The sequence below is a fragment of the Choloepus didactylus genome, chromosome X (genome assembly GCF_015220235.1).
Source record: "Choloepus didactylus isolate mChoDid1 chromosome X, mChoDid1.pri, whole genome shotgun sequence".
Classification (NCBI taxonomy): Eukaryota; Metazoa; Chordata; class Mammalia; order Pilosa; family Megalonychidae; genus Choloepus; species Choloepus didactylus.
In genome coordinates, this window is record NC_051334.1 from 85,580,815 (window position 1) to 85,595,724 (window position 14,910).

Sequence of the window (14,910 nt, forward strand, 5' to 3'; positions counted from 1 at the left end):
TCTTTAATGCCTATAAGAATCAGAATACAATTGAACAAAAAAGGCATATTTCCTAATATTGAACATGCAAATTATAAAGTGTAAAGTGGGAGAAAAACAGAAAGAGGGGAAACAGAGGGATATGGGAGCAGAGAATGTGTATGCTACTGAAGCTAAGCTGAAATCTTTTCAAATTAGTAGGTTATAGATTTAGACTGTGTAATATAACCCCCAGGGTACCCACAAAGAAAGTATTTTAAAAATATACAGAAAAAGAAATGAGAAAAGGATCAGTCAGATATATCACAAACGATCAACCACACAGAAAAGGGGGCTATAATAAAAGAAAAGAGAAATGCAAAAACAGATACGATATCAAAATATAATAGAAAAAAAATGGATGACGTAAGTACTGCCTTTACAAGAATAATACTGAATGTTACTGGATTATACTCCCCAATCAAAAGACAGAGATTGGTAGAATGGGTAAAAAAGCATGACCCAACTGTTTGTTTTTACAAAAGGGATTCAACTTAGACCCAAAGACACAAACAACAAAAGACTCAAATAGGTTGAATATGAAATAATGGATAAAGATACTCCATGAAAACAGTAACCACAAAATATCTAGGACAGCTATACTAATACTGGACAAAATAGACTTTAAAGTCAAAAGCTGTTACAAGGGACAAAGAAGGACACTATATATTATGAAGAGGGTCAATCCACCAATAAGAGACAATGATCATAAATACTTACACACCTAACAATGGTGCCCCAATATAATTCAGGCAAAACCTGGCAAAACAGAAGGGAGAAACATGTACCGCTACAATTACTCTCATCAATGGATACAATGTCTAGACAGAAGATCAAAAAGGAAACAAAGAACTTGAATAAGATAAATGAACTAAACCTAATAGACATATACAGAACATAGCACTCCAAAACAGCAGGTTATTCATTCTTCTAAAGTAATCCTGGATCATTCTCCAGGACAGAACACATGTTGAGTCACAAAACAAGTCTCAATAAATTTAGAAAGATTGAATACGTACAAAACACTTTCTTTGACTTCGATGGAAATCAGCAACAGTCTGAGAAATGGAATACTGACAAATATACGGAGGTAAAACAACACATTCCTAAACGATCAGTCGGTCAAAGAAGAAATTAACAAGGGAAATGAGTAAATGTCCCAAGACGAATGAAAACAAGACGACAACATATCAAAACTTATGGGAGGGAGGTGACATCATCAACAGGGGGACGTAAACAGCTACTGAAAACTCCTCTCCAGAGATTCAATGAAAAAAAAAGGACAATTCTGAATTGTTTGAAACTCTGGAGGAGGATATAAAGTGGAGAAGATCGCAGCAGACACTGAATTGAAGAAAGAGAAGAAATATTAGGTAGGAATACTCCATCCCAGACCAGCCAGTCCTCTCACCTCCCCCTCAATTAATCTCCATGTGGGAAAGGCACAGAATCAGCAGACGGGACCCATGCCACCAGGGACACGGATTTTAAAACCTCTCACAGCAATAAGACATACCCCCACCATTTGACGACCCGGGGGACAGGGGAGGACAATTCAAGGCCCAAGTCACTGAGGAACAAAGAGACTGAGAAAGGGTGGACAGAGACTGAGTTTCCAGCCATAGGTCTGAAAACCCTTCCACCACCCTTGAGGGAAGCAGCAGCTAGCAGCTGTTTCCATGACTTTGGGATGGTTGGAATACTGGGTCAGCTGAGGGAGTACACTGTCACAGGTGTAGCCCCACATCGAGCCAGATTTTGGCCAAGAAAGTGAGGGCACAGGAATCCCACAGTTTCAGCTCTCCTGTATAGATGCAGCCTGAGCCCAGAGACAAAGCAACCTCTGAGAACAATTAAGTTACCAAACAGCGCCATCTACTGGACAGCTAAATGTCTATGAGGGAATATAAAGGAGGGGTATGGGATTCTTGGCTTTGATATTATCTAACCTTTTTATTGTATTTTATTTTATTTTAACTTTATTTTTTGTACTTTTTTAAATATTCATTTTATTGAGATATATTCACATACCACGCAGTCATACAAAACAAATCGAATTTTTTGTACTTTTTTAATCATCATTTTCTTTTTTTCGCCTCTTCCTCTTTCCTTGTGGAAGGAATGTAAATGTTCTCATATAGACAGTGGTGGTGAATGTGTAACTATGTGATTATACAGGGAACCATCGAATGTTTACTTAGGAGGGAATGAATGGTGTGTGAATAAAACTGTCTAAAAAATAAACAGAGGGATACAAGTGCTGGAGAAAATGTGGAGAGAGGGATGCAGTAATCACCGTCTGTGGGGAGGTAGACTGGTGCTGCCTATCTGGAGGGCAGTGTGGTGGTTCCACAGGAAGCTAAGCACAGGGTTGCCATATGGTCCTGCAACCCTGTTATTGGGTATATACTTGGAAGAACTGAAAGAGGGACATGAATGGACATTTGCACAGTGGGGTTTGTGGTGGCAGTATTCACAATTTGTAGTGGATGCAGGTACCCTAAGGGTACATAGACTGATGAACCAACTGGCAAACTGTGGTGTATACACACAATGGAATACTGAGCTGATACAAGAAGGAATGAAGTTGTGTGGTATGCAACTAGGTGAATGCACACTGAGGACAGTATGTGGAGGGAAATAAACCAGAATCAAAAAGACAAATGTTATAACGCCTCACTAATATGGACTAACTATAATGCGCAAACTCTGAGAACTGAATCAGAGAGAACGGGTTATCAGGGGAAGGCTTATGGTAAAGGTTCATAGATTGTAAACGCTTAACAGCAATTACATCTAGTCCTGAGTTGTAAGGGCTATTTCTAAATTCTGAGATGCTGACCTCTTTGTGTATAATCTGGTTGGTCCATGGAACTTTGGATATCTGTGTGACACCTAAGACTCAAAGCCAGAGTCCAGCAGCTATGATTGTCAAGCATTACCCCATACAGCAACTGTTGAAAACAGTCTGAAAAAGAGATTAGGTTTCACTTAGAGATACAAATGAAATGGATTTGGTTAGAACTAAGGTAAATCAGACTAAAGGGTAAAAGATGGTATTGAGGGTGTTTTAAAACTTCCACTTCTGTGTAAGATCAAAGAGGTGCAGAATCTATATTTTTTGTGGCAAACTATACAGCTTAACTTGTATGGTTAGTTTATTCAAATACCAAATTATATGGAACTTTGAATAGAGTGAGATCTGGTTGGTTTCTACAGGTCAGTGTGAAGCCCTGATACATCCCAGAGTAATTTGGGCTGAAAAAAAATGTATTTGCAAAGCACCCTTGAAGAACTGGGGGAAATGTGGAAATATTAAACTTCCCCATCTGGGGAATTATTGATATTCTCACAAGCATGGAGGACTACCAATTTAGAATGCCAAGCCCTCGATCTTGGGGCTTGACCTTATGAAGTTTGTTACTGCAAAGGAGAGGCTAAGTCTACTAATCATTGCACCTAAGAGGCACCCCCAGAGAACCTCTTTTGTTGCTCAGATGTGGCCTCTCTCTCAAAGCCAACTCTTCAGGTAAACTCGCTGCCCTCCCCCCATGTGTGACATGATGCCCAGGGGTGTAAATCTCCCCGGCAACATGCAACATGACTCCTGGGGATGAGCTCGGCCCTGACATCGTGGGACGGAGAAAGCCTTCCTGGACAAAATGAAAACAAAATAAAGTTTCAGTGGCTGAGAAATTTCAAATGGAGTCAAGAGGTCATTCTGGAGGTTATTCTTATGCATTATACAGATATCCCTTTTTAGTTTTTAGTGTATTGGAATAGCTAGATGGAAGTACCCAAAACAGTTGAACTGCAACCCAGTAGCCTTGATTCTTCAAGACGATTGTATAACTATATAGCGTACACTGTGTGACAATGCTATTGTGAAAACCTTGTGGTTCCCACTCCCTTTATCCAATGTATGGCCAGATAACTAGAAAATGAGGACAAACCATAAATGAATAATATCAAGGGATGGGAGTATTGGATGTTTTGGGTGTTCTTTCTTACTTTAACTTTTATTCTTACACTTTTTTTTCGTTTAGTGGTAATTAAAATATTCAAAAATTGATTGTGGAAAGGACCTAAGATGGCGGCTAGGAGAGACAGGACAAAAAAACATCTCCACGAAAAATACTAGATAAAAGCCAGAAAGTTACCCAGAACACCAGTTCCAGCAATGCACCAGCTGGACAAGGTCTCTTAAATAACAGGGACCGTGCACTTGGTGAAACTGGGAATCTGCGTTCTGAAACAGTGAGTAAGCCTGCTAAATATCAGGCAGCCACGATGCAGTGTGGGGAAACCGTGGGTTCGCATTTGGAGTTGGACTAGCTCTTTTTTTAAAAACCCCAAAGTGACTGTGGATATGGCAGTGAGAACCACACAGTGAAGCGTGGCAGGAATGGTCTGTGGGTACACCTCAATATCTGGCGTGAATAGCCTTTCGCGCACCCACAGCTAACTATCTTGGAGAGAGGCAGGCAGAGGTGAGCCAAAAGGGGAAAATGACCACGCCCCTTGCAGCCATCTTCCCAGTGGGCTGGGAACACTACTGCCCAGCGCCAGAGCCACAGCCCAGAGCTGTGCCAAAAAACCCAGTGCGACGGGAAGTGTTTCCAGCAACACGCACACACGCCACAGTATCGGGCGTGGACAATAGACTTCGTGCACCCACAGCTAATTGTCCCAGAGCTGGGAAGATGGAGCTGTGCGAAAAGGGGGAAATTAACATGCCCCATACACCCATCCTTAAAGCAGGCTGGGAATGCACCTACACGGCCCCGCAGCCCAGAACCTCCCTTGAGGGACAGTGCGCACTTCTGACGTACCACAACCTTCCCTCAGTAGAGGCCCTAGAAGGGCACGGCTTGGAAGAGAACCCACTCGGAAATCCCAGGGACCACATGCCAATACCAAGGACTTGTGGGTCAGCGGCAGAGACAATCTGTGGCGAGACTGAACTGAAGGTTTAGACTCTTGCAACAGCCTTTAATCTCCAGGAACATCTGGGAGGTTTAATTATAAAAGCTGCCCTCCCTCCCTAACTGCTCAGACACATATCCCACGTTCAGGGCAGACAGCACCAACAACACACCCAAAATTGGTGCACCAACTGGACCCCACAAGAATCAGTCCTCCACACACCACAAAGACAAAGTTGGGGAGAACTGACTTGAGGGGAATAGGTGACTCACACATGCCATCTGCTGGTTAGTTAGAAAAAGCGTACTCCACCAAGCTGTAGATCTGACAAATTAGAGATAAGGGTTTGAATTGGTCTACATATCCTAGAAGAACCCTATCAAGTTAAGCAACTGCCAAGAGGCCAAAAACAACAGAAAATTTTAAAGCATATGAAAAACCCAGATGATATGGATAACCCAAACCCAAACACCCAAATTAAAGATCAGAGAAGACACAGTACTTGGAGCAATCAATCAAAGAACTAAAGACAACAAGAGCATGGCACAGGATATAAAGGACATGAAGAAGAGCATGGCACAGGATATAAGGGACATGAATAAGACCCTAGAAGAGCATAAAGAAGACATTGCAAGAGTAAATAAAAAATAGATGATCTTATCGAAATAAAAGAAACTGTTGATCAAATTAAAAAGATTCTGGATACTCATTGTACAAGACTAGAGGAAGCTGAACAACGAATCAGCGACCTCGAGGGCCACAGAACGGAAAATGAAAGAACAAAAGAAAGAATGGAGAAAAAAATTGAAAAAATCAAAATGGACCTCAGGGATATGATAGATAAAATAAAACGTCCAAATATAAGACTCATTGGTGTCCCAGAAGGGGAAGAGAAGGGTAAAGGTCTAGAAAGAGTATTCAAAGAAATTGTTGAGGAAAACTTCCCAAACCTACTACACAATATAAATACACAAAGCATAAATGCCCAGTGAACTCCAAATAGAATAAATCCAAATAAACCCACTCTGAGACATATTCTGATCAGACTGTCAAATACTGAGAAGGGGAAAGTTCTGAAAGCAGCAAGAGAAAAGCAATTCACCACATACAAAGGAAACAACATAAGACTAAGTAGTGACTACTCAGTGGCTACCCTGGAGGCGAGAAGGTAGTGGCATGACATATTTAAAATTCTGAGAGATAAAAATTTCCAACCAAGAATACTTTATCCAGGAAAGCTCTCCTTCAAATTTGAGGGAGAGCTTAAATTTTTGACAGACAAACAAATGTTGAGAGATTTTGCTAATAAAAGACCTGCCCTACTTCACATACTAAAGGGAGCCCTACTGACAGAGAAACAAAGAAAGGAGAGAGAGATAAGGAGAAAGGTTCATTACTAAAGAGATTCAATATTGGTTCATTAAAGGACAATAAGAGAGAGAGGGAAAAAACAAATCTGACAAACATAAACCAAAGGATAGGATGCCTGATTCAAGAAATGCCTTCACAGTAATAACACTGAATGTAAGTGGATTAAACTACCCAATTAAAAGATATAGATTGGCAGAATGGATCAAAAAATATGAACCATCAATATGCTGCATACAAGAGACTCATCTTAGACACAGGGACACAAAGAAACTGAAAGTGAAAGGATGGAAAAAATATTTCATGCAAGCTACAGCCAAAAAAAGCAGGAGTAGCAATATTAATCTCAGATAAAATAGACTTTAAATGCAAGAATGTTATGAGAGACAAAGAAGGCCACTACATACTAATTAAAGGGGCAATTCAACAAGAAGAAATAATCATAAATGTTTATGCACCCAATCATGGTGCCACAAAATACATGAGACTAACACTAGCAAAACTAAAGGATGCAATGGATGTTTCCACAATAATTGTGGGAGACTTCAACACATCACTCTTTCCTACAGATAGATCAACCAGACAGAAGACCAATAAGGAAACTGAAAACCTAAACACTCTGATAAATGAATTTGATTTAACAGACATATATAGAACATCACATCCCAAATCACCAGGATACACATTCTTCTCTAGTGCTCACAGAACTTTCTTCAGAATAGACCATATGCTGGGACATAAAACAAGCCTCAATATATTTTAAAAATTTGAAATTATTCAAAGCACATTCTGTGACCACAATGGAATACAATTAGAAGTCAATAACCATCAGAGACTTAGAAAATCCACAAACACCTGGAGGTTAAACAACACAATCCTAAAATAAATGGTTTATAATGTAGAATGTAGGGCAACTAGTGACAGAGAGCAATTAATGAAGGGGAACAATAACCCAATAAAAACAGATAAGCTATCATGGGTAAATTTAACATTCTGGGAATGCCCAGGAATGACTATGGTTTGTTCATTTCTGATGGGTATGGTAGGAACAAGTTCACAGAAATGTTGCTATATTAGGTTATTTTCTTGGGGTAGAGTAGGAACATGTTGGACTCCCTTATTATGGTTTGTTTGAAATGTTTTTTTATTGTCCACAAACCTGGACTAGAATTATTTACCAAACAAACTTGGTGTCTCTGCTATATAATATTAACACTGTTTCAGAAAGCTTCCAATAACGGCATAAAAATAGTGAAAGAACCTCTAGGTCCATATATGTTTTGGAATAAGTGTCTAAAGAATTTCTAAATAGTCTTTTCCTAAACTGTAGTCCTGAAATTCATTGGCTTCAGGGAAAATTAACCAATGTAGTTAAACCAGAGGAGAGCTATAAGTTCTTAATTTATTTGTGCATACCTGAAGACTGGCAAAATCCAGTGTGTGAAGACAGCACTAAATTTTCAGTTACAGGCTTAATTTTCTGTTCATCACTGCTCCCCTCACCCACAGAATTCTGATCATCATTTCCTACATCAGAAGACGATGAGGAACCAATATCAGCTTGTTTCCTTCTAGTGCTTATTTTTAGGGAGTTTCTCTTTTTCTCCTTGATATTGCCTGTCTTCTTTTTAACTGAAGTTCTTTGTTTCTTCTGGTTTTTATTATCTTCAGAACAACTTTCCTCAGCATCAGAAGATGATGAGCCACCTCGTATTTCCTTGGTATTTCTTTTTGAATTTAAAATTTTTCTTTCCCTCAATTCTGTTCTTTTTAGTCTCTTATCGGAAGAATCACAACCATCTTCTTTCATGGAATGTTTCTCAGTATCAGATGATGAACAATCTTGTCCCTTCCTTGAACACTTTTCAGGCAAGGTGCCCCTTTTCTTCTCTCTACAAAATGCTCCAATCTTACTCTTTTTATCTTCTGAAGAGTCACAACTATCTCCTTTCTCTGGTAGCGTCTCAGCATAATCATATAATTCATCCTTCTTTTTAGACGTTTTATCTTTTACTTTTTTACTTTTCTTTTCCTCACCAGTTTTGTCATTCTTATTTTGTTTTATGCCTTTAGGAATATGACAAATTTCTTCTCGCTCAGGTAATTTATCAGTGCCATCAGATGATGATTCACACTGTTGTTCAATCTTAATTACTTTTTTCTTAAAGTCTGTAGTTTTCTTTTCTTTTCCTTCAGTTCCCTTTTTGCCCTGTTTTTTATCATCTTCAGAGGACTCATCACTGTGCTCTTTCTTTGGGAATTTCTCAGCAACATCTGATAAGCCACCCTGTCCTTTCTTACATGTTTTGGTTTTCAGATGCTTGTTCTTTTCTTCAGTATCAGCAACCTTTTTGTCTTCAGGAGAATAAAAACACTTCTCTTTCCCAGAAGGCTTATCAGCACCATCAGAGGAAACACTTGGCTGCTGCTTCTTTGGGAGCTGATCTCTTATTTCCCTGATAGTTTTGTCTTTATCAACCATGCCTTCTGCTGAAGAGAAATTCTCTCTCTCTTGTTTCCTTTCGGCATCATCACCTGGTCCTTCTTGTGCACGCTTCAAACATTTCTCCCCTTGACTATCCATTCTTTTTTTGCTATGTTTTTCATCTTCTGAAGAATCATAATCTCCTTTATTTGGAACTCGTTTTTTGGTTGTTCTTGTAGCCCTGATTTTACTCATGCTCTTTATCTCTTTTTCTAATTCTGAGTCATAATTGGAAGATTCAGAATGGTTTTGTCGTTTCTTTTTAGAAATTTTAGAGCTTTTAGCTGATTTGCCTTTTTTTGTATCAAAATCTGAGCCAGAAGTAGAACTTTTTCGTTTCCTTTTTCCTTTCTCATCTTTTCCTGTTTGAGTCTTTAAATCATACAAAGACTTCTCATTTGCATGGGTTTCATTAATATCAGTATCTGAAGAAGAACTATGACTCATTCTGGTTACCTCTTTAAGGATTGCTAGCATTTCATCAGAGTCTGAATTCTGGTCTATGATCTCTGACTGCTTAGATTTAGGCAATTTATTAGGTTTAGGATTATCTATAGCAATGCCAGATGAATTCCGCTTATCCTTTTTCCTTAGTGGGACTGATAGCTTTTGTTTTGCCTTAACTGTCTCATTAATTTCTTCATCTGAATTAGATGTTGCAGGGTTAGTTTCTGTCTGTCGCCTCAAGGGTGTAGTCTTTACACGTGGGGATCTTCGAAGATCAGATTCTTCTAAAAGTAACGGACCTTCATTTTCAACCAAATGCTCACTATCACTGTTTTCCCGTCCAGGTCCACAGTTCTCTGACTTGGATTTCAGACCAGAACTTTTATAGCCATCTTTATCTTGTGGAACTTCTTGACAATCAGCACCTTTAATTGGGGAATTAGAAAGGGAAACAGGAGTGAGTTTAACATATAATTCTTTTGTTACTTTAGCTGAAGTTTTTGATTTAATACCTCCTCTGCTGTCTTGTGAAGTAATATTTAATTTTACAGAAGAACTCTCTAGCTCTTGCTCAGTTCCACTGTGGCCATCCCCCTGATAATCAGCTGAACTTTGAACTTCCATAGCTGTCTCAAGAGTCTCAAAAATGTCTTCTGGAACTGAGGAAGGAACAGACACAATATCCATGTCTAAGTCTTCAGAAGTGTTAGCAGGTTCAAATTGAGGTTCTTCTTTTCTATCAGATTTCTTATGTTCACCACTGGTACTTTTATTTGCTCTCTGTTCTTCTGTGGGAACACTCTGATCCATGTGCTCACTATCTACCTTCTTTCTTGACAGTTTAGCTTCTGACTTTGAAACATCCTTCCTTTCCAAAGCACAAGATTTTTCTCCTTTCCTTACTTTTGTTTCAGATTTAGCATCCATGACTTTATGCTCTTTGGTATTTTTCTCTTTGTTTATAGCTTTCAAAGCTTGAATCTCTGAATTTAAATCTTCTTCTAATGCAAGATGAGCTTTTTTGATATCAGCCAACACAGATTTAAAGGCCTTAAGCTGACGTAACTTTGAAGCAGAATTGATTTCTGAATTATCTGCTGCCTGCTTCAAAAACTTAACATAACTGGAGTTCATGTTGGCTGTGGTCTCAATCAGTTTTTTTGCCTTCTTAATCATCTCTTTGGGCACAATTAGTGCTGAGTAAGAGTAAGTTACAGAACCAGAACATGGATCATCTAATTTCTTTTCTTCTCCATTACAATTTGAACTAATTTTTTTTGGAGAAAATCTGGGTGTATGATCATATACTTTATTACTCTTTTCATTGTCAACTTTTATCTTCTTCTTACTTTGTTGCAACAACTGTTCTAAATTCTCAAATACGCTGTTACATGCAGTGACCAAGTCCAACAAAGGCTCTGGGTGACAAATGTAGCAATACCATTGGTTATTTTCATCCATTATTGTAGACAGCTCCTTTCGACCAAGATTGCGTAGAATGCATTTTTTGCAGAAGGCATTATGGCAAAAGTCACAACAAATCAAGTTTCCACCTTCTGCACACCATCTGAAATTTTTAAAGATATAACTATTAGTCCCAATGAAACACATTCTAAATCTTTTCATTATTAAAACAATTAAATATTCCTGGCAGAAATTTTAATATTAAAGTAACTTAAGTCATCTGCTTATACTTTATTGGAAACTTAAAACAAACATAGACCTAAAGCTTTTGGAAAGAACAACCTTCCATTAAAGACACTGATTATAATACCCAAAAAAAATGGATCAAATAGAACACAATTGTAAGAGTTCTCCCAAGAAACTAAACAACATTGCTGAATTTTAGCTCATTTTGATTCATTACCTACCTACATTGTTCATCCATTCCTTCTGAGTCACGGCTTATATCATCACTCATGTAATATTTAAAGCAATTCTATTAAAAAAGGGAGGGAGGGAAACTTTTATTCAACATTAATAAAGGACAAAAGCCATATTATTTTAAGACATCAAAAAAGTAACTGGAATTTGTGTGTTCCTTTTAATTTTTAGAAAATCAAACATAAACACTGTACTACCCAATACCCAATACTAGTACTTTCCAGACATAGGAATATCTTAAGAAAATAATTTCGTGAAATAAATTTCCATGTCATAAACAGCACTATTCCTTACATAAAAGTTTGTCAAAGAGTTTGGTAAAACAATTTTTGGATTCAAACTACTAATTAATAAAGCTCTACACAAAAATTTATTACACATTGTTGCTATTTAATAATATTTAAAAACCACCATATAGAAACACCTACTATATGTACAACTATGCAATTAATCTACATTATCTTGAAATCTCAAAATACCTACTATCTAAAATAGGGGGTATTATGTCCACTTTGAGAGAAAAAGCTAAGGGTCATTAATGTTTAAATAAATCTCCCAAAGTCACACAACTAGTAAGAGGTAAAGCTGGTATTCAAATTCAAGTCTGACTGATTTCAAATTCTTTTTCACTGGGACTGGAGAAAGGGAGAGCTTCATGCCCAATGAACTGCTGATTACTGAAAAGGGCTAGGATCAACAGCCTGGCCCTCGAAAAAATAAAAGGCCAATCATATATGTATGTGTGTGTGTGTATATATATATATGTAAAGAGAAAGGGAGTATACATTATAAATCCAGCAGTACTAAATTCAGCTGTCTCAATTTAAAACCAGAAGCGACAGCATGGGCCCCACATAGGCCCTTGGCTGAAATGAATTCAAGGAAAGGTGAAACACAAATTGCTGAAGAGGGAAGAAAAACTGCAGTGCCATTTAAGCATGCTTGAATCTATCAAAAATTCATACAAGAAATGACCTAGTTCTGGAACTCTAGAGGAAAGCCTGGCCAGGCCCTGCATTTCAAGTAGGCTTTTTGTTAGGAAACACAGTAACACAGGGGATTAGTCTAGGCAATAATATGAGTTGGGGAAACCATAACCCTGATATCATAGATTATTTAAAATTAACTCCAAAGTGTTACTAATAAAAAAAGTATAAACAGACTGTTAAAACTATAATCAACCCATATGAAATCTTTATAATTTTATTATCTCCAAGTTACATCAAAATCCTCTTCCATATGGAGAGTTTAAATTTGGGGAAGTAGAGTATATAAAAAGAAAAGTTATAAAACATATGCATGCACACACATACACTCCTCACATTTTCAAACACAACAGGCTATTTCTCACCTATCAGCCTCTGAATACCATATTGCCTCTGCCTAGAAGACTCTGAACCATCCCCACTTCACCAGGCTAATTCCTATTCAAATTTCAGATACCAGCATCTATCGCCTCCACTGGAGAGACCCCAAACCTAAGTCGAAATTACACAGCCTTCCTGTGTGCCCCCATAATACACCGTATCTCCCCTATCATGGCACTCATCAGGCAATTTATGAGTCTGCCCCACTAAAATATAAGCCTGCCAAGGCAGAGACCATTTCTGTCTTCTTCATCACCATGCCAAGTATCTGGTACACGGTAAGCATTCAAATATTTGTGGAAAAATTATCAAAAAATCATTACATACCTTACAAATAAGGACTTGCAGAGAAGGATGTCTATAAATGGAATCTTTTTGGAAATGATTGACCTGCTGTCCACAAGCTGTGCAGCTCACAATCCCATGAAGCCCATCTTCTAGGAGAAAGGAGTCACCATTATTCACAAAAACACACACGAACACACACACAGATACTAAATGTTGTTTTGCAACTTATGTATCAGAAATTAAATACCTCATAATCCAGGGAAAAATTACATTTTAGACACAAACAAAAAGGTTAATAACTTTACTGACTTTCTAAAAACAAGACAACCTTGGCAAACTCCAGAGCTACAAATCCTAACTTTTACAAATGTAAACATTTTTCTTAGAACTTAATATAGCATGAAGAGACTCCATAAAGAAGTTCTAAAAATAAAGATCAAGAGCTCTTTTTCTTGTTGCTATTGCTTTGCAAATAAATTCACTAAGTTCTTAAATAATGGAGAAGAAAGTGACATATATGGAGCAGATTCTATTGCAACTCCCTAAAATTAGGCATGCCATAAAGGGCTTTATTCTCAATATGGAATTGTCTGCAGAGATTCTATCAATACAGAATATGAAAACCTGGCAATTTTATAATATTACCAATTTCCTTCCTAAGATTTACTTCACTAACATGCCTTCTTTCTATGTCTAGTCCACTGTCCAGTCCATATCAGCACTGTCTACTATTTCCAAGTAAGCACAAATAAAACGATACAGCTATATCTATCTTGGCAACAAAACCTCAGAATAGCTAGGGGAAAACAGCAAAGCCCCATTCCACATGGTCTACAGGAAAACAGATTAAAAAATAACCTATGCAGGAAGGAATAAGAGAAAATCTCTCATACTTCACTCTTTTCCCTAGTTCTGCCACAGCAATGCTTTACAACTGGAACTGAACATTAGAATTACCTGAAGAAACATGTAAAAAGACAGACAGCCATTCCCACTCCTAAGCCCATGGATGGGAATCTCCTAGACATTTTTTAAAGCTTTTCAGGTGATCCTGATGTGTAATCAGGACCTTTATCCAAATATGATGGTAGATTATGATTCAAAAAAGTCCATGAAAATGACTGCAGTCACAATCTGTAAAAGGGACACAACTAAAAAAAAATAAACAAGGACTTCTGCCTTTAACCCTAAATAAAAGACAAAACACCACATATATTTCTCACTTTTTAATTTCTACTCTGTGTTTTTGCTACTTTTAGGGTCTAAAGCACCATGGCCTCAAACATTATCGCAAATATTTTTATTTGCAGAAGCTAAAAAAATTTAATGCATTAGGACACCATAATACTTTTTCAGAATATATACAGAATTTAAAAACTTACTATAATACGTTGCTAATATTTTATTTTAAATCATACTATCCTACTTAGTGTTTGATCTTGGGTATTCATATATTCTCTATTTGTTTTGACAAAATAAACACAGTGTACTTTTTTATTTCAAATAATGATTTCATTCAGATAAACTAACAAGGTAAATAAAAGCTAGAGTTTGTATGTTAATCCAATATTAAATAACATTTATTAAGCAACTTCTATATGCTTCTGCATATATGCCACTCAAAAATAAATAAAACTAAGTGATCCCTTAAAGAGTTTCTCCCACGTGTGAACAAGAAATCACATGAGGATATTCATTGCAGCATTAACTAGAAAATTACAAAATGAAAAAAACTGGAAATAACTTCATAATTGGGAAATGAATAGAGTGGTTTATTCATACCACAGAATTCTATATAGCTGTGAAAAATAAACAAAGTACATGTACATTTACCAGCATGGATAAATTTCAAAAACAATGTTAAATGAGTGGATATGTACAGCATACTATGCTGCATATTTTTTAATGAAAAACAAGTGTTTCATGAACACATATACAAAAAATAAAACAACATTCATGGAAATGACACCTATATGCATACAAACTTTAAGATAACCACAACCTATGGAGAGGAGGGGTAGGAAATGAATGAGAGTAAGACTGAAACAATATTTTGAGTAAGATCTGAAATATGGTAAAATGCTGAAATGTTACATTATTTTATGTAATTGTTTCTGTAGCTGTATG

The 14,910-nt window shown here is 37.2% G+C and overlaps 1 protein-coding gene across 1 annotated transcript in view; it reads right to left on the reverse strand.

Annotated features, from left to right (window-relative positions):
- Window positions 1-3,630: 3,630 nt before the first annotated feature.
- LOC119522684 (transcriptional regulator ATRX-like) overlaps window positions 3,631-14,910 on the reverse strand; it is a gene marked incomplete at its 3' end in the record, with an annotated part of 138,311 nt that continues 127,031 nt past the window's right edge. The window contains exons 7-10 of the mRNA XM_037821225.1: window positions 12,823-12,932; window positions 11,116-11,183; window positions 7,729-10,811; window positions 3,631-3,671 (exon numbers count right to left, since the gene is read on the reverse strand). Of these exons, the coding sequence (XP_037677153.1) occupies window positions 3,631-3,671; window positions 7,729-10,811; window positions 11,116-11,183; window positions 12,823-12,932 (3,302 nt within the window). The remainder of the gene's footprint in view (window positions 3,672-7,728; window positions 10,812-11,115; window positions 11,184-12,822; window positions 12,933-14,910) is intronic.